The sequence below is a fragment of the Cetorhinus maximus genome, chromosome 19, assembly GCF_964194155.1.
Source record: "Cetorhinus maximus chromosome 19, sCetMax3.hap1.1, whole genome shotgun sequence".
Classification (NCBI taxonomy): domain Eukaryota; kingdom Metazoa; phylum Chordata; class Chondrichthyes; order Lamniformes; family Cetorhinidae; genus Cetorhinus; species Cetorhinus maximus.
Genome location: NC_135897.1, coordinates 40,332,615 through 40,352,694, shown reverse-complemented (window position 1 = coordinate 40,352,694; position 20,080 = coordinate 40,332,615). Strand labels below are relative to the sequence as shown.

Genomic DNA, 20,080 nt, shown 5'->3' with positions numbered 1-20,080 from the left:
GTAAGTGAGTGAGTTAGTAAATGGGTGAGTGAGTGAGAGGGTAGGTGGGTAGTCGGGTCGGGGGTAGTCAGGTCTGGTCAGTGGGAAGGTAGTTGGGTCTGGTCCAGGAGGGTGGTTGGGCAGTCAGGTGGTCAGTGAGGTGGTTGGGAGGTCAGGAGGGCTGGTGATTGGGGGGTGGGGGGCAGTTGTGGTGCTCCTTTCAGTTACACTGGCTAACCACTGAGTTAAACCAGCTATTAAACTGTGTAACATGTCCTAGGTAAGTATGCAGGTATGTTCTTCGTATCTGGGCCAAATCTCTGCCCTGAACTCAGGGTCAGAGACATATGGAGGGTCCCAGGCAGCAGGGAATCAGCCCATCGGAAGTTTAAACTGGGATACTGGGATTATAAAATCTGCCTGAAATAGAATATTCCTCTTTCATCAGACAGAGGAGCAAATAGATCATTCAAGAAAATGTATAAACAATGCTCATGCTAGCAAAGTATTCTAAAGAGTAAAGATATGCAGCAACTCTCTTGATTCTAACATTTTATCACGTTCCAGGAATAAGATGGTTAGAACAGAAAAATGGTGCCCATGACTGGTAACAAATTAGACTAGAACATCCATGGACTGGCAGTACCAGTCGGATTGCCACTCCACTCCTTGTTACTTACCTTAGTCTGGACATTTCTTGCCCATATTTCTGACCTCGCTTGCTAAGAAATGTGCAGCGTAGCTGGTTCCCAAATCCTTTCTGTGCAGGGCAACAGTATTGGAGAAATGAAGTCATCCCCCCTTTTTATGGCACTAGCTGCTGTAGACCACTTAAGTTTAATGGTCTCAGCCACTTTGAAAAGGTAAGTAGTCAACCGGGAGGAGGGGGGGGAGGCGGTGTAGTCGAGGGTTTGGGAGCATAGTTGAGGGGATGTAATCGGAGGGGGTAGTGATGGGTGCATAGTCAGGGGGTCCAGTTGGTTGGTGGGGGGGGAGCGAAATCAGTTGTATTGTTATGCTGGAGTTAGAAGTGCTTATAATCCTTCTAACCTTTCCTGGGTAGCTATTCTTTTAAGAGAGCCGGAGCCATCCAAAGTCTCAATCTTACTTAAGTCAGAGTTTCAGATAGTTCCCAGCGCAGGGTAATTGCACATTGCAAGTTTAAACTTCCCAGGCAATTGCTGTGCAGTCCTTGCATGGGGACTTCTGGGGGGATGGGGGGATCCCCGGTGCATCTTCTGGGGTGCATCTTCTGGGGTGCATCTTCTGGGGTGCATCTTCTGGGGTACCTCCAGAGTACGGTCCTCCAAGATCTGTTCAAAACATTGACCAGGTTTGTGATGGTAAATAGTGTAAGATTTTTTTCACTGACCAATGAATCAGTAACAAGGTGCATGCAATTAGAATCAGTACTAGAAGCCTAAAAGGAGAGGGTAGAACATGAGGACTTAAGAAATAGGAGCAGGAGTAGGCCATTCTGCCCCTCGAGCCTGTTCCACTATTAGGTAAGGTTATACCTGATCTGATCCTGGCCTCAACTCCACTTTCCTACCTGTTCCTCATAACCTTTGATTCTTCTGTACTTCAAAAAAAAATCTGCCTAACTCAGGCTTGAATATATTCAATATCTTAACTTCCAAAGATGTGAAAGAAATTCCTCCACATCTCCTTCTTAAATGGACAACCCGTTAATCTGAAACTATGCCCCTGGTTCTAGATTCTCCTCATAGAACTTTTTTCACATAAAGATTAAAAGATGGAATACATTACCACAATTGAATACTCCCTGAAAGTTTAATTAGCTATACCATCTATAATGCAATTAGAAACATTTAAAGTAGAAAACTATGAAGGAAGAACATATAAATGGGATTAGAATAAGCAGCTCAGATGTGGAGGTAGCACTAGCATTGCTACAGTGGATCAAGTGATCTCCTTCTGTGTTGATTTATTTTATTATTCCATGCTGCAACAACAATGGACTTCTTTGTCATTAAGATTGACAGCATCCATTCAATTGCCTCCACGATGTTCGCCCCTATCCCATTGCCCACCAAACTACAGCTCCCCTAACATTCACCTCTTCCTAACCCTGAACCTGCATCATTTTCTTAATTCCCTTCTATTTTCCCACATTCCCTCTTGTCTTTGAGACCCAACTCTGCTCTATTTTCCCTGTTTCCATTAGACTGCTGGTCATCCAACTTCTCTTCTTGGCCCCATATTTTCTAGCATTGTGAATGGTTCCCTTTCCCAAGGAACTGTTCCCCTTCCTTTCATAACCACTGACATTCCACCCCCCCACCCCACCCCCCAACCATCCTCAAAAATCCTACACTCAACTTCTTTGTTCTTATGTACTACCACCGTACCTCCAACCTCCTTTTCCTTTCCATTATCCTTGAATACCCCAAATGTATGTCTATCTTTCCCACAAATTCGTATTTGAATCTCTCCAGCCAGCTTTCTATTCAGCCACATCACAGAAACAACCCTAATCACTGTCACAAATAACATCCTTAGTCCTTCTTCACTTCTTTGTAGGTTTTGACACAATCAACCACACCATCCTCTTCCAACACCTCTCCGCCATTGTCTAGGTCAGTGGCACATCACTTGCAGGGTTCTATCCTTACCTATCCAGCGGTAGGTAGGGCATGTCATGGAATGGATTCTCTTCCTACCCCTGCACCTCTGGAATTCTAGAAACTCCCAAGCATGTATCTTTGCCCTTCTCGTTGTTCTCATCTACATGCTGCCCATTGTTGACATTGTTTGAAGACATGGGGTCAGGTTCCACATATATGCTGGTGACATTTAACTCTACCTCCACCACTTCTCATGAACACTCTGATGCTTCTGTTATTATATTGTTTGTCTGATACTGACCAGTCCTGGATGAGCTAGAGTTTTCTCCAGTTAAACATTGGAAAACTAAATCCCTCGTCTGTGGCCTCCCGCACAAACTCTGTACTCTTGCCCTTGATTCCATCCCTCTCCCCAACCACTGCCTCAGGTTGACCTCGACTACTTGCAGCCTCGGTGTCCTACTTAACCAAAGTAGAGGGAATTAGTGCATGGCAGCAGAGTCAAAAACAGCAGAGAGAGCACTCACAGTTGCGTTGAGAACAGGATGATGTGGTGCAGAATCCTTATGCGGGTGTTCGCTGCCAACTTCACTATCGTTGCAGGCATGGTCCACCTCTTCACCAGTCAGCATGATGGCACAGTCCTCAAAATGAGTGAAGGGTCCAAAGTGGGCCACTCCAACCTCTGTCTGACTCTAGATCAGTAAGTTGCGTGTTCAAAGCATGTCAGGTTCACAGAGCTTTCACAGCAGCTTGGATATTCAGGTTTGGGGAAAGATGGTGGAATAGTGGTAATGTCACTAGATTAGTAATCCAGAAATCCAGGATGACGAGTTCAAATCCCACCATGGCAGCTGGTGGAATTTAAATTCAATTAATATGCATGCTGGTTAGCTCAGTTGGCTAGATGGCTAGCATGTGGTTCAGAATAATACCAACAGCGTGGGTTCAATTCCCATTTTAGCCGAGGTAGACTTGGGACCTGCCTCCTCACTCTGAACCTAAGAGCAGAAGGCAATGACAAACCACCACTTAGAAACAGCCAAGTAACAGCTCAGAACAAAGCATCAACAGACAAGGAGCTATATACTTGGAATATCTCACTTTGTGAATAAATCTAAAACTGAGTAACGATTGACTTCTGGTCTCCTCCTTCACCAATTGGCTGTAAGAAGTTTAGCATCCAGCAGAGCTTTGGAATAGTCAACTCTGGAGGTAATATAGACATGGATAAGGGTTTTGTCAACAGTTGGGTTGAGGCTGGGCAGACACAGGCAGTGTTACCAAATTCTTTGCGTGGAAGCAAAGCTGTGAAAGCTATGAACATGACATGCTTTGAACACACAACCTACTGATCTGGAGTCAGACATGCCACTGCTGCGCCACAGGTTCCATAAGTGTCTCTTTATTCTCTTTTGACTAAACTAAAACCAAGTAAAAAAAATTAACGAGTTGGCAGCCCCTTAAAGGGGCTCAAGTAAATATTCAATGAGTGCCTCCCACCCTGTACATACATAAACCTTAATTTATACAATTAACACTGGATAGCCTCTCATCCTCCATCATCTCAACTCACCCAAAGCTCTGTTGTCCATATCCTATCCCACCCTAAGGGCGGAATTGCCCTAGATTTGCACTAATTGCAGTAGCGGATGTGAAAAAAGACGTTTCACCCACTGGCCGCAATGGTGGGTTTTCATGCCGTATCACAGTATCTTTACAGTGCAGAAGGTGGCCATGTGGCCCATTGAGTCTGCACTGGCTCTCTCAAAGAGCATTCTACCTAGTACCACTCCCCTGCCTTAACACCGTAACCTTGCACGTTCTCTCTTTTCAGGTAGCAATCCAATTCCCTTTTGAATACCTCGATTGAACCTGCTCCCACCACCCTTTCAGGAAGTTTGTTTCAGACTCCAACCACCCTCTGGGTGAAAAAATTTTTCCTCACATCACATTTACTCCTTTTATTATTATTTTGAATCTGTGTCCTCTAGTTCTTGATGTTCTCTTGAGTGGGAACAGTTTCTCACTATCTACCCTGTCCATACCCCTCAGGATCTTGATTACCTCTATCAAGTCTCCTCTCAGCCTTCTTTTCTCCAAGGAAAAGAGTTCCAACCTCTCCAATCTATCCTCATAGCTACAGTTCTTTATCCCTGGAATCATTCTTGTGAATCTCCTCTGTACTCTCTCCAATGCCTTCACATCCTTCCCCAAGTATGGCACCCAGAACTGGATGCAGTACTCCAGATGAAGCCTAACTAGTGTCTTATACAAGTTCAACATGACCTCTTTACTCTTGTACTCAATGCCCTTATTAATACAGCCTAAGATACTATGTGCTTTATTAACTACGCTCTCAACACGCCCTGCCATCTCCAATTACCTATGTACATATACACCGAGGTCCCTCTGTTCCTGCATCTCCTTTAGTGGCTCTCCCTTTATTTTATACTGTCTCACCACATTTTCCTGCCAAAATGAATCACCTCACACTTCTCTGTATTGAACTTCATCTGCCACTTGTCTGCCCAATCCACCAACATGTCTATGTCCTTTTGAAGTTCAAGACTATCCCCATCACAGCTGACAACATTTATAATCTTCATATCATCTGTAAATTTTGAAATCATGCCTTGCACACCACAGTCTAGGTCATTAATATAAATCAGGAAGAGCAAGAATCCCAACACTGAGCCCTGGAGGAGCTGCACTACAAACCTTCCTGGCATGTTCCGCCTCAATAATGCATTCACAGGAAACATGCCGGATCGCTAGCGGGCGGGCTCGGATTTGCCCGCCACTCCATGACCTCAGCGCTTCCTCGCTCCAGGCGCCATATTTAAAGTGTACCAGAACGCAGCCTTCTTCATGTCTACAGACCAGGACCACTCCAGCTGACAGATGGCCCTGAAAGCCAGGAAGACAGCAGGAAGACCCCAAATTCAGTGTCTCTGGGACGCCTGCTGGACACAGTGGAAGGCTGCTGCAATGCCCTCTACCCCTGCTCTGGCCGCAGAAGGTCCACTGGAGTCACCAATCTGGCCTGGGCGGCAGTGGCAGCAGCGGTCATTGCCACCAGAGCACAGAGGGGGTCACCCAGTGCAGGAAGAGGACGAATGCTCTAATCCGTTCTGCCAGGGTAAGTGAAACTACTTCATCACTCTCAACTCTCACTCACAAACCCATCACACATCCACAAGGATCTCACACCTCAAGGGACAACACCACTAACTCTCAAATACACCCTCACATCTCCATCAGGCTCAAATCCTCTGGAGCTCACGTCCTCATCCCATCCATGGCTCCGCTCACCACACAAACGTTCCACACAGTGCCATGAGTCCTCAGTCTCTCCATCTGTTTTCATGCAGGAGAAGCAGGCTCACAACAGCAGGGAGAGGTCCCAGACTGTGGGTGGGGTGGCCCACTTTAGGCCCCTCACTCACTTCAAGGAGCGTGCCTTTGCACAGACTGGTGAGGACGTGGGCCATGCCTACGGTGATGCTGAAGTCAGCAGCGAACTCCCATGGAAGGATCCTGCACCACATCATCCCTCTCTCAATGCAACTCTGATTGCTCTCTCTCCTGCTTTTGACTCTGCTGCCATGCACTAATTACTTCTACTTTGGTTCACAGGGAGCTCTGCTAATCAACTGACGTCCTCAGCCAGCTAGTCCCCCAGCTCCATCTACATCCTCACCTCCAGCCAAGAGGACACCTCCTCCATTGAAGAGCTGGAAATAAGCAGCCTGGAAGACCTGTCACAGCACTTACCCACACCCTGCACCAGCGCAGAGACAAACACCTCTGTGGGACCTCAGTGGGTTCACAATCTGGTGGTCACTGCACGGACACATGTCCTCAGCAGGAGGAGGCAGGTTCAGCTGAGCTCCCCGGCACTCGGAGTGCTGCTGGAAAAGAGGTCCGAGTCAAATGGCAAGCCTCTGGATTCAGCTTTCCAACTCATCATGGAGAATCAGCAGCAGTAGGGTGAACATCACATAGAGCTGTTGGAAACCCTCAACAGAGTGGCGCGCAAGTTGGAGGAGTGCGTCCGCCTGCTCTCTAATGAAGTGGTGCCCACATGTGCGCATATGGAGGTCTCCATAGGAAGGATGTGGATGCCATGGAGACCCTGGTCCAGCAAAATGTGGAGATACGTGCAGCACTGCACTTGATTGCAGTAGCCATGGTGAGTTCCTGCAGTGGCAATGCAAGGGGGAAACGGGGCACCTCGACATCCCTCCAGGTACTCCTTCCCCAGGGGCCTCGGGCACCCAAAGGGAGGAAGAGTGGGAGCTCAACACCCCTGGGTCATCCATCAGGAATCTCAGAGCCTGTCGGCTCCCTCCGAGTCCCCTTTGCCTGTGACCCCCTCAACCTCATCCTCTGTCACCGCAGAGGGAGCACGTGGCCCACAGGAGGACAGCCAAAGCAAGCCTGGTTCTCCAGAGGACACATGCTGAAGCTATTAGAGGCAACAGGGCCAACCATTGCACAGGCTGTCTCCATCCCTGCTGTGGATGTCAAGGCAGCACCTAGAAGTGGTAGGCCTAGAGAAGCTAAGCAATCCTGATCACAAGTGGTTGCACGGGTGAACACATTTTGTCCCTTTATAATCTGAAAGTATATTCACTTTCACTGAATAATGTGTAATGTCTTTCAGCTTCAATGACAGGCTTCATGAGTCTGCCCCCTGCATCACCCCAACACTAGCAGCTCAGCTGCACGCAGCTGGACCACGAGTGATTCTGGAGGGAGAAGTGTGTTTGTAGCAGGGCCTTTCGGAGCCTCTTGCAAGCGCTGTCCCACGCACACAGAGCCTTCATCCATCACACTCATTTTACTATCCCAAGCATTTTCATTGCTGCCTGCTGGGGTTCTCTTTCAGTTGAGCGTCTGAGCTGACCGGCATCTCCACCCACCCACTGATCGCACTCCTATCCAGCACCTGTGCCTGTCCAACACAAGGCTCCGCTCACTTTCAATTTGACAAACATGGTCGTAGTCAAGTTTCTCTTAAGCTCCCCCATCCATTCCTCTCCGCCAGTCATCCATGTCCATTTCCCCCATTACTGTGGACCCCCTGGCATCACCTTCCACCTCCCCATCTCACCTACCAACCTAAACCCTTGTCATGTCCAGGTGAATGTGCATGTTCCCTACATCCCGGAGAACCTCACCCCTGACACCACCCCCCCACCCAACCTCCTCCTTCCCTCCCAAAATCCATGTTTGCCTCCGTAACCCCACCAACCACCCTCTCCACCCATTCTGTTACTGATGCACCCTCACCCTACCTGCTCCCTCTGTCCCTCTCACACTCACCATTCCCTCCTACCACACCCACACTCAGTTCGTTCCCCAGGAGACAGTCATTGATACACGGACCCCTCCCTTGCACACTCACCTGGACATTCCCCCTTCCTCCCTCCTCCCACGGACATATTCCCCTCTCCGAACTCCCTCCTCCCCTGTACACCTTTTCCCCCCCTCCGATCTCCCTCCTCCCCCGGACACCTTTTCCCCCCTCTGAACTCCTTCCTCCCCAGACACCTTTGCTCCCCTCTGAGCTCCTTCCTCCACATGGACACCTCCCCACCTCTGAACTCCCTTCCTTACACCTTCCCCCCACCCCTTACACCTACCCCCCCACTTTCAACTTTCTCCCCCGTTACTCCCTCCTTACCCCTGACACCTTCCTCCTCACTGACACCTTCGGACCCCCAACCTCACCCTCCCGACACCTTTGTTTCCCCCTCCCAACCTCATTCTCCACCCCCCCCCAGCCCCGGTAAACTTTGCTGTCCCACTCACACGCAAACCTTCTTCTTGTCCCACTTCACCAATCATCCGTAGCAGCCCATGGCCAAGACCGTGATGTTCCAAAGCAGGCCCGAGACATCAACGGAGACCATGGAGGATAGTGCGAGCCCATGGCCAAGACCCTGATGTCCCGAAGCAGACCAAAGCATCAACGGAGACCTCCCACCTTCTGAGAGCCATGTGCATGAGGATCCACCCAGCATGTGATGCATGTGTTCCTCCAGGGTCAGGTAACTGTAGGGCTCCACCATCATCATCTCCTCGGCTATCCATAATCTGAGCAAGGCCCTAAAGGTAAGTACCGAGTTCTGCACGTCACACTTGTCCAGACATATTCAGGCCACCGGCGTAAAGGTAAATCAGGCTTTTGGGGGGGGGGGCGCGATTCCAGTCAAGCCTTATTTTGCACCCCATTAGCAGGATGCAAATGGTGTTCATGCCATCCTCCAGGGGGATTTGCGTTCTGCCATGGTAGACACTATTGGATGATCCTGCTGTGGTTTCACAGAATTCTCCCCCACCCCCCACCTGCCATGACGCATGCCACCAACAGGATTGGACGATTTGTCCGAAGTTCCACTCACCAATTACCCCTGCGCTTACTGACCTGCGTTGGCACCCAGTTCCCCAACACCTCCGATTCTCATTCTCATGTTCAAATCCCTTCATTCTATCCCTTCAATCCTATTTATAGGATTCTTACAGTATAAATAATTTCACACATGTCCAACTTTGACACTTGAGTAGTTTATGAGACCAACTCACTGGAAGAATATTTTCTATTTCTTTAGATGAATACAAAATTTATTATTTATGAAGTTAATTTCTTTTGTGAGTTATGAGATCTTTTTCATGAACAGAGTTAATTAAGTGTTACATAATGTAATAAAAACAGAAAATGCTGGAAATATTCAGATCTAGCAGTATCTGTGGAAAGAGAAACAGAGTTAACATTTTAGTTCAAGGACTTCTCTTAGAACTGAAGGAAGGTAGAAATGCAATAGGTTTTGAGCAAGTGAAAAGTAAAGGGGGTGAGGAAGAACAAAATGGAAGGTCTGTGCTTTCTGTATCTGCTAAACACTTTGCAAATATATTAATGAATTTCATCACCATATATTTTGTGTTCTTGTTTCAGTAATTTATCTTATTGATGCACTGTCTGGAAAACCCATTGGTGATGGAAAGCCTCTTGTTCACAAGGTATTTTGTTGTGATGAATGGAAATGGATCATTTGGACTTTACTTCCAGTATATTCTATTTTGTTCACTTAAAATGGTTTTGTGTGGGAAATTTTGCAGTGTAACAAGTGATGTTGACCATCTAAACAATAGGCAATAGGGTAATGAAGAACAAAATAATATTGTTACGTTCTGAAATGTAACATTACAGTACCTACCTACTATGGGAGATGCAAACTAACAATGTACATAATCAAATATACCTTTATTTTGTGGAAAACATATTCTATTCCAATGCATATCTTACTTATCAATTATGTAAAATAACTTGCATGAGTAATAATGGGCAGAATTTTCACCTTGGCAGCGGGCACACGCCTGTCCTGCTCGACCATGAAATGATGTGTGATGACGTTGTGCAAGGGCCCCGACGTCAACGTACAGTCACTCGATAGCTCGGTTGGCAGGTGCGTGCGGGAATCAGCAGTGCGCCCACCAACAAGTAGAAGGCCTATTAAGGCCATTAAAGTATTAATTAATTTAAGGGCAGGTTTTCCCGGTCGGGGAGTGGGGGCAGGGCCTGCTCGCCGACGCGTAAAATGATGCGGGGATACAGCTGCGCGCCCGCCAAACTGTCAATGGCCTATTAAGGCCATTAAAAAACTAATTAACATGATTGATGGACCTGCCCGTCCAACCTTAAGGTTGGCGGCCAGGCCAGGAGCCCAGGCGGGGTTCGGAAAAAACATGAAACCTCATCGACGGGCAGGATGAGGTTTCATGGGGGTATTTACATTTTTATTAAATGTTTAAATAAAAGTTATGGACATGCCCCAACTCATGTGACAGTGTCACATGAGGGGACATGACAGGGAAATTTTTAAATCACCTTTGTTGAAGGCTTTAAATCGGTGCTGATCTCCCTGAGGCAGCACTTTGCCTCAGGGAGATCTGTGTGCTCTTTCGCGTGCATGCGTGAAAGAGCGCACTCCCGACTGAAGGAATTCCCCCCCCCCCCCCCACCCCCGCACAGGGAGCACATAGTCGATTGGAAGCCTGCCCGCCCGCCCGCTCGCTCCTGCACTTCCCTCCCGACGGGGTGAAAAATATTGCCCTAAATTTTTTGTTGCCCGTCCAATCTTACGGTTGGCGGGCAGGCAAAAAGGCCAAGCAGCCTTTGCACTTTTTAGGAAACCTCATCCACAGGTGAGATGAGGTTTCCAACAGCAAATAAAAATAAAACTTAACATTTCCCATCTCATTCATAACATGTCCCTGCTCTGTCACGAGGGGACATGTTTTTCAACATTTAAGAATTCTTTATTTTTGTTTTTCAGAACTCTTCAACTCCGAGGCAGCTCTGTGCCTGAAGGAGCTTTTCCAGCGCGTACCTGCGTGCATGTGCGAAGCTCCCCACTCGCCCTCCTCCCCACCCCACACAGGCAGCGCTGTAGCACACGTTTCATGCTGGGCAGGCCTTAATTAGCCCGCAAGCGTGAAATCGGGGTCCAGCCCCAATCGCGGGCGGCGGTTGGCTTCCCGACCATCTGCCTCCACCGAGCCCACCCAACATGGGGAAAATTCTGCCCAATGTGTGAATTAGACTGCATTGTCATTTTGCTTGGTGTATTCCCAGTCCCATCCAACAGAGGAAAATCATGTAGTGATTATATTTGCATGCATTTCCATTTGACTTTTTGTGGTTATATTTTTGTCATATATTTTGTGTCAACTTTTTCCCTTTATGAATTCCTGTGGCCCGGATTTTGTGGTAAAAGTGATGGTGAGGCTATCAGTGCTCAGGCAACAGCTTCCAGCACTGCCATGCCCAGTTAAATGTAAAAATCTGGAAGTTGCTGTCTGGGTTATGCTGTCCCTCTAGAAACCATGCTATAAGTGTATCTCGCCAAGGGATTCCGCATTTGAAATACATGGAAAGACCTGAAATTGCAATACTGTGTGATAGAATACAACTACAGCAACTTATAGTGCCTCTAATCTAAAAAAACACCTCAAGATGCTTCACAGGTGCTTGATGAAACAAAATATTACACCAGACCACAAAAGTGGATATTGGGTAAGATGACCAAAAGCTTGGTCATAAAGGTAGGTTTTAAGGAGTGTCTTAAGAGAGATCAACGGGCAGAGAGGTGCAGGGAGAGATTAAAATCAAGCATGCTCAAGAGATTAGAATTAGATGAGTTCAGATCTCTCAGATGGTTTGGGGCAGAAAGAGACTACATAGACAGTGAGGGGCTATTTCCATGAAAGGATTTGAAAACAAGATGAGAATTTTAATTTAGCACTGGATGTTGGATAAGCAGTCTGATAACTTAGCAAAAGTGGAAGAGTTGAGAAGTGGTGATGAGGTAGAGCTTGATGTCATCAGCATAAATGTGAAAACTAACACTGTGCATTTGGATGATGTCGTTGAGGGTCAGCATGTAGATGAGAAAAAGGGCCAAGGATTAGTTCCCTGGAGGTTACCAAAGGTAATAGGGCAGGAGTGGGAAGTGAAGCTGCTGCAAGTGATGTTCTGGCTACAATTACATAGATAAGAATGGAATCAGGCAAGAACAGTTCCACCCAGCTGGACAATCATTTAGGCATTGGAGGATGATGGTGTCAACCCTGTCAAAGGATGCAAAAAGGTCTAGAAGGAATGGAAGGGAGTTCGTTTACCTCTATCACAGTCATATAGGATGTCACTTGTGACTTTAATATTCAAACGTGGAGTCCCACGAAAGATGGGCGTGAATTTGGGAGACGACAACAGATCCAAGGAATTTGGAGAGGAAAGGGAGGTCAGAGGTGGGGCAAAGCTTGAAAAAATGGTGGAGTCAAGGTTTGGTTTTTTTTATGAGAGGGTGATGACGGCAGATTTAAAGGGGAGAAAAACAATACCTGAAGAGAGAGAACTGTTAACCATATCGGCTAATATAGCAACCAGGAGGGGGAAGTTGGGTGGTTAGCAATTTAATGGGAATAGGATCCAGAATGCACGAGGTGAGACAAGATGAAATTGGAGAGGGCTTGAGCGGGAGATGGGAGAGAAACTAGAGAAAGATGTGAATTCAGGGCTAGGGCGGGGGAGAGCTTAAGAGGAAGTTTGGCCTGGTGGGCTAGTGAAAGGGAGGAATGCAGCAAATCAGATGATTTCAATCTTGGTGACAAGAAACTCCATGGTCTCCTCATAGTCACTAAATAAAGATACTCGCCAAACTCGCCAGAAAAAAGTTAGTGCTTATCCATTCCCATGTAAATATGCTTTCTTAAAGTTTGTGATAAGTCTCAATTGTTGCCAAACAACCTAGATGGCTCTGAAAATTAACTTTCTAAGTGTGCAGTCTTGGTCCTTCAGATTTTAATTATTGTTACAGATTTTTAAAAAATGTTTATTTTTACTTTATCTTAGCTCAATCTGATCTTTCCCTCTCTTTATTTATTTTCCTTTCTATACATGATTTGGCATTAAATTAATAATTCTAACTGACACTTCCTGGTTCAGACTCTGCACCCATCAGTAAAGATTCTTCTATCTAATTAGTTAAGGAAATACACGGTTGCTTGCCTTAGTTACACAAGCACCAGATCTGCTGTAAAGAGTGCTGTGCTGAAATGGAAAGAGTGATATGAGGAAGCAAGAGGGAAGGTTGACAGCGGCCGTGAGGGTCAGCAAGAGGGAAAGTCTACAGTAACTGGGAGGGTCAGTGAGAGGGAAGGTCAGCAGCGACCAGGTAGATCTGCGAGAGGGAAATTCATCAAGAGGGAAGGTTGGCAGTGACCTGGAGGGTCATTGAGAGGGAAGGTCGGTGAGAGGGAAAGTCAGCAGTGACCAGGAAGGTCAGAGAGCAGGAGAGGCCACACTAAAATGGCACCAATCAGTTCACACAACCCTACATCAGGCCCCGCATGAAACGACATTAAAACTCCCAACACTAAACACAAATACAGGCCCTATTAACTGTCTGATGTTAAAGTGGAACAGTGTAAAACAGGGCAACTTAAAATGGGGACTTACTGCAAATCTAATGAATGGTTAGCGCTGTTCATTCACTGTTGATGGCAAAACCATTGCTTTTCATCCACATAAGCATGTCACACTGTACGTCACAACCTAACCACTGGGTGGCTTGTGGAGCAAATACCTGATTTTTTTTCTTCCAGCTTTGCGGTCATACTTATTTGTGTGACATTTTCCCCTCATGTAATTAAATTGTCAATTTTATTTTAAAGTCTTTAATTTTATATTTCCTTTCTTTTCTCCTTTACACAATAGAATACTGGCATCCGATTGTCTGTGCTTGGCTGCTGCCACAGCTCCTGATTTGGCTACCTGCTCCAAAGTGTTATTTCCTTGACCAATATCTGGCTTCATTAGCTGCATCTGGCCTGACATTGGCATAATGTGATGATGTTTAAAGAAAGGTCAATTTTCAAGCGTGGGTGCCAGCACCCCTAAACTTCCAACCCTATTGGCCATATTTGATTCCCAACAATGTTGCCTTGGCAGCTGACTTCTGCCTCAGGCAGATGTTTGATGGTTGTCCTCTACCTTGCTCTCATATTGGTCCCGCTCCTTGGCAGTCATCTTGGCTACCCACTTTGGCCACTGAGCCTGTCAGTCCGTCTACTGCCCCCCACCTCCCGCCATCACAGTGGTTGGCTCCCAGTGCAGCCACTTTAGCCCTTAACACTCTTCTGTCCTGTTGATTGTTTACCACCCTCTGGTTAGGTCAGGCTTCTGAAAAAGGATAAAAGCAAAAGTTAATTGGCTAGTTCTGAAGAAGAGTCATATGGACTCGAAACGTTAACTGTCTTTCTCTCCACAGATGCTGTTAGATCTGCTGAGTTTTTCCAGCTTTTTCTGTTTTTGCTTCTGAAAAAGGAACTTCCTCATACCACTCTTTCCTGTTTTAAGTGTAAGTTAATATAAGTTTTTTCTTTCTTTTCTCAGAGGACAGTTTTTATTAAATTAATTTCTGGAAAAACCCACATCATTGGCAAGTTATTTAATTATTAATTAATGCTAGGTTTCTTCACTTATAAGACCAGTGCATACTTCAGTGCCCCAGTTTAATTTATTTCACCCAATTCTCTTGATTCTCTCTAATGCCTCTCTTTATTCAATTAACATATTCCTCAAATTGATTTAAAACAGAAATGCAACAACCATGAGTTTATGTAATGTAATGCTCAAATTCATTTAAAACCCAACTCTAGACAAAATGTCCAAGTTAGACCTAACTAATTTCACCCCAAGATCGGTAAATTCTATGCCCCCACAAGAAGACAATTGATTTTATCCAATTACCCACCTATTCTTCCTTCTCTTAACCCCAGTCCTTATATTGCCATAAGCACATGTTTGTTTAATTTATTTATTACCAAGTTTTTTTCAGTTAATTATAACCATGAAGACAAAATTCCTGCTTTTTTAATTTAATATTTTCCCCCAAGCCTGTATTTATTTAATTATATAATTTATCATCAGACCTCATTCAATCAATTCATTACTGTACAGATTCAATTCCCCACCTGAAAAGCTAATCTCATCATGTTTGTAAACTAATACATGTCCTAACTGACCATGTGGAATGCCATATTTACTAAATTAAATATCCTCTATAGCTTGCATATTTCCTACGTCTCACAAATCCATAAAACTTACCCCACACACTGGGCAGAATTTTTCCCTCATCGGGCAGGCGCACGCCAGACCCGAACGGGAGAAAAATAGCGCGTGATGATGTCAGGTGAGCGTCCTGACGCCATCAGGCCTCGCCCGATATTTTGATCAGCAGGCACGCACGGGAGTCAGCAGCGCACCTGCTGACAATAAAGAGGGCTGTTAAGCCCATTAATTAAGTAATTAAAGTGAATTTTTCCCTGCCCGTCCAACCTCATGGTTGGCAGGCAGGCGAATAGGCCAAGCAGCCTTTCGATTTTCGAGGAAACCTCATCCACAGGTGGGATAAGGTTTCTAATGTTAATTAAAAATAAAATACAAGATTTTAAAACTCATTTTCAACATGTTCGTGCTCATGTGTCAGAGTCACATGAGGTGACATGTTTTCCTATGTTTTGAAAACTTTATTTTTATTGTGAAAAATCTTCAGCTCCCTGAGGCAAATCTGTGCCTTCAGGGAGCTTTCACTGAGCACACCCATCCGCATGCACTGACTTCCACGCTCACCCCACCCCCCCCCGTTAATTGGCCAGCCATTGTGAAATCGCGGGCGGGGTGCGATCGTGGGTGGCTGTCCGTTGCATGGCCACTCTCGGACACACCTGACACCGTGCCCGCCTGATAAGGTAAAAATTCTGCCCACAATGTTCACTGTTGTCCTAAAATCTAGGAATCTACAGATTCATAATAAGCAATGCCATTGGACATTATATATTTATTATAGGATTAGGAAATCTGTACTTTTGCTGGTGGTGAGTTGGAGGATGCGTTACTTTATAACAATGAGCCATAACTTCCAACTAGTGTCAGAAAGTGCTGGCCCACAGGAATTAGAAGAAATATATGCACACTTACCTGATCTTGAAAATTAAACCAACCCTTCCATTCGCTGGAGCTGTTTGTGAACTGCATCGAAAAATTCCCCATAGACCCCAGCGAAGTGCAGCTCTGGCGGATTGAAGGAGGCCATGCCCCTTTTTTACGGCACATGCTGCCGTAAAGCAGGTAAGTTTAAATGGCCAGGGGAATTGACAGGCCAGGGAGAAGGTAAGTATCTAAGGTAACTGGATATGATTTGGGGGTGGGGCTGCTCAAAGGTCCAGGGATGGGGTTGGAGGTCCAGGGGTGGGGTGGGGGGGCTCTGAGGTCCGGGGGGCATTGACGGAGGTGTCCGAGGTCCAGGGGGGATCCATGGTCGGGGGGAGGACCGAGGTCCGGGGTGGGTGCTGAGCGGGGTTCCGAGAGGGTAGGGGCCCGAGGGCCAGGGATAGGGGGGTAGTTGAGGTCCTTAGCAGGGAGAGCCGAGGTTTTGGGGGGGTTGTTGGTTTAGGGAACTGATTTCCTGGGGTTTTGGGGGTGTTGTGGAGGTTCTGAGGTCTTGGGGGCGATGTTGAGTTGGGGAAATCCAAGGGGTGGTTGGGTTAGGGGGAGGTGCCTGAGGTCCGGGGAAGGGGGATGTCGGTGTCCAAGTCAGGGTGGGTGGGTCAGGGTTGGTCCGGTGGGGGGAAAGGGGTTGTGTTGGAGAGAAAGGGGTCCGAGGTTCAGGGAGGATCCAAGTTCCGGGGGTCTTGGGTGGGGGGGCTCCGAGGTCTGTGGGGGTTGGGGGTGGTCCAAGGGGAATTAGAGGTATGTCTGAAGTTCTTGGGGGGGGTTCAGGTTGGGGGATCCAAGGTCCGGGGCTGTTGGGGGTCTCCGATATTTAGGGGGTGGGCCTTGTGGGGGGGGGGTCGGTGACCTAGGTCCGGGAGGGGATTTGGGGGGGCGGCGGTCGGGGTCCGGAGGGGGACGTTTGGTTGGGAGCGGTCTAAGGTCCGGGGATGATCCGAGGTCTGGCGATGGGGTGGGGGGGGGGGAATCCGGGGAGAGTTGTGTGGTGGGGCTTGGTGTCTGAGATCCTTGGGGGTGCGGTCTGAGGAGAGTTGGGTGGGAGCGTCTGAAGTCCTTGGTGGGGGTCTGAGGCCTTGGGGAGGGTTGGTTGGGGGTCTGAGGACCGAGGGTTGGGGGGCGGGGTGCGGTGGTTGAGGATGGTCTGAGGTCCTTGGTGGGGGGTCCGGGTCTGGGTGGGGTGGTGGTCTTGGTTGGGGTATCCGAGTTCCTGGGTGTTGGGGTGTCTGAGGTCTTTGGTTGGGGGGGATTGGTTTGGGGAGGTCTGAGGTGGGCAGGGTTGGGTTGGGGGTGGGACCAAGCTACGAGGTGGGGGTGTGGTTTGAGGTTCGGGGGTGGTTGGTGGGGTCAGGGTCCAAGGTCTTGGGGGGGGCGGTGGAGTAGTCCGAGCGGAGTTGGGGGGTGTGTCTGAGGTCCTTGTGGGGGCGTGTCCAAGATCCGGGGGAAGGGTCCGAATTCCAGGGGGTTTGTCTTGGTCCGAGGTCCGGGAGGGTTTGGGGTCCAAGGCCTAGGGTGGGGTTGGAAGAGTTGGGGTCCGAGTTTCAGGGTGGGGTTGTGGGGGTCAGGTTTCTGAGATCTGGCAGGTGGGGTGGGGTTGCAGCCGTCTAAGGTCCTGGGGGGTGTGGGAATTGGTGGGGGTTTCTGAGGTCAGGAGCAGGGGGGTGTTTGGGGCTGGCGGATCAGAGGTCATGGGTGTAGGTTGAGGGTTCAGAGGTTGGGCAGGTGGGAGAGGCACGTGGTGTTGGTCTGGGTCTTACAGTAGGCTACCAGAAGTTAGAGGTTTTAATTCTCCTAACTTTTTCTAAGTAACTATTGGTGTAACCCTGGCGGAACCATCCGAAGTTGGTGATTTAAACCACATTTTTGGATGGTTCCCGTGCAGCACAATTGTCCAGAAGAAGTGTGTACTTTTGGACAATTGCCGACATACCCTTAGTGGGAACATCGGAGAAGGATTCCCCAGCGCATCTTTGGGGTACCCCCCAAAACCAACGCTGGGGTGCTCGGAAGTTACAGCCCAATATGGTTGCTGGCTATTTTAGGGCGACGGCCACTGATTTACAGTGACTGAATAAATTGCATTCCGTTTATTAAATAATATAGGAAAATCCTTAAATCATATAGGTTTGATTTAGCTACACATAGATCAGTCCTGCTTTTTAAGTAGCTGTGGTCAAGCTCCTAAACTTTGACAATCTGCATTTTGGGCTGGGGGTGTGGTGGTGTTACCGGCTATTCCTTGGTTTGTTAGCACTGGGGAATAGTTCTGGACTACGGCAGAATTGAGGCATATGTCATGGAATTTGGCAGCACTGTGGTGGGGTTGCTGTGTATGATAGCATGGATGGGGCAATATCACTGTAGAGAGAGAACCCACGATGGAATATGCAGTTTGGTTCACTGATGAGTTTCAAGGGGTTATTTTAATTGGGAATAGGTTTCAGATGCAAATGGCAGAGGGTGGGGCAGAAGCTGAGCAAGTGTCAAATCCTTCCTGATGGCATCAATTTGAGAGTGTGAGCTATTCACAATACGCCTAATAAAAGTGATGGATAGTCTATTTATTATTATTAATCTATGTAATGGCATATCCTGCCTGCCCATAAACCTTACTTCCTCTGCCACTTTAATACTTATTGTGTAACATTTACAATGTTAACTGCTGATTTAAATATGTGTAACTGCAATTATTTATGTCACCAATTGTCTGCAATGATGTAGTTGCAGGCCTCCAGCAAATAAATGTTATGCACCTCCTGTTCTTGTCATGCATCTTAAGAAACATTAAACCTCCTTCACCTTAAACCTCTGTTCATCTGTTGGAAACTCTGCTTCCCTCCTTTACAAATGACCCATAAGTTCCTGAATTTACAACTGCTTTTACACCATATAAATAAAATAAAGCTTTAAGCCAGTATTTTAAATGAAAAAATAAATCCACCACCTTCTATCCAGTCCCTTTGGTGTGTTTTTTGATAGAATTGCTAATTGAGGCAACATGGTCCCAATTTTGCAGTGAGTGGTAAATGTGTTAAGTGTATGCAGTGCTTGCTTATTCAGTAAACTAATAGTTTATAAAGATTTAATGGCACAATAATATTCTAGTTTTCACATTACTCATGCACAATGAGCAGTGAACTGTGCCAAATTTGCACAAATTTGGCATCTAAAGAGGTAGGAGGTAGTGATTTTGCTTTGGTTCAGTTTCAAAATGCCAACATTTGAAACTTTAATGTTAAAAAGTTAGTTTGGCAGTAGGATAACAGGAAAGAACCAGTAGGATAGTCAGTTGTAAGCCAGTAGCAGAGTATTTAATTGTGCATTAAATGTGCTACATGTAAGAGAGCCCTTCTCAGTTGCCTTTCAGAACACTGCTGAAATCCTGATTTAATTCAGATCTTGTGTATTTGTGATATAGGTAAAGTGAACAAATTGTCAGATGGATTTAACGGATTGTTTGGACTCTTCTACTGAAACCTTGTCAGTTAAGTCTTCAAATTGATAAGCCCATAGAAATACACTTAAATTCCAGTCTCAATAGAAGAAAGAAAGACCTGCCTTTGTAGAACACTTTTCATGACCTGAGGACATCACAAAATATTTTACCAACCAATGACCTACTTTAAGTGTAGTCATTGTTGTAATATAGGAAACAGGTCAATTAACTTGTGCACAGCAAAACCCTACAAACAGCAAGGCAATAAACACCAAATAACATGTTTTAGGTGTTAGTTCAGGGATAAATATTGACCACATGCCAGAAGAATACCTCAACTCTTCTTCAAATATTACCATTGGTGTGAATCTTTCACACCTACTTAAGAGACCAGACGAGACCTTGATTCAACAACTTTTCCCAATGGCAGCATCTCAAATACTGCAGCACTTTCTCAGTATAGCACTGCATTGTCAACCTATATTTTGTGCTTGT

General features: G+C 46.7%; 1 protein-coding gene across 2 annotated transcripts in view; it reads left to right on the top strand.

Annotated features, from left to right (window-relative positions):
- ift80 (intraflagellar transport 80 homolog (Chlamydomonas)) overlaps positions 1-20,080 on the top strand; it is a 259,291-nt gene that overhangs the window by 189,169 nt on the left and 50,042 nt on the right. For both annotated transcript variants that reach the window (XM_078563768.1, XM_078563766.1), the window contains exon 13: positions 9,532-9,596. In XM_078563768.1, the coding sequence (XP_078419894.1) occupies positions 9,532-9,596 (65 nt within the window). The remainder of the gene's footprint in view (positions 1-9,531; positions 9,597-20,080) is intronic.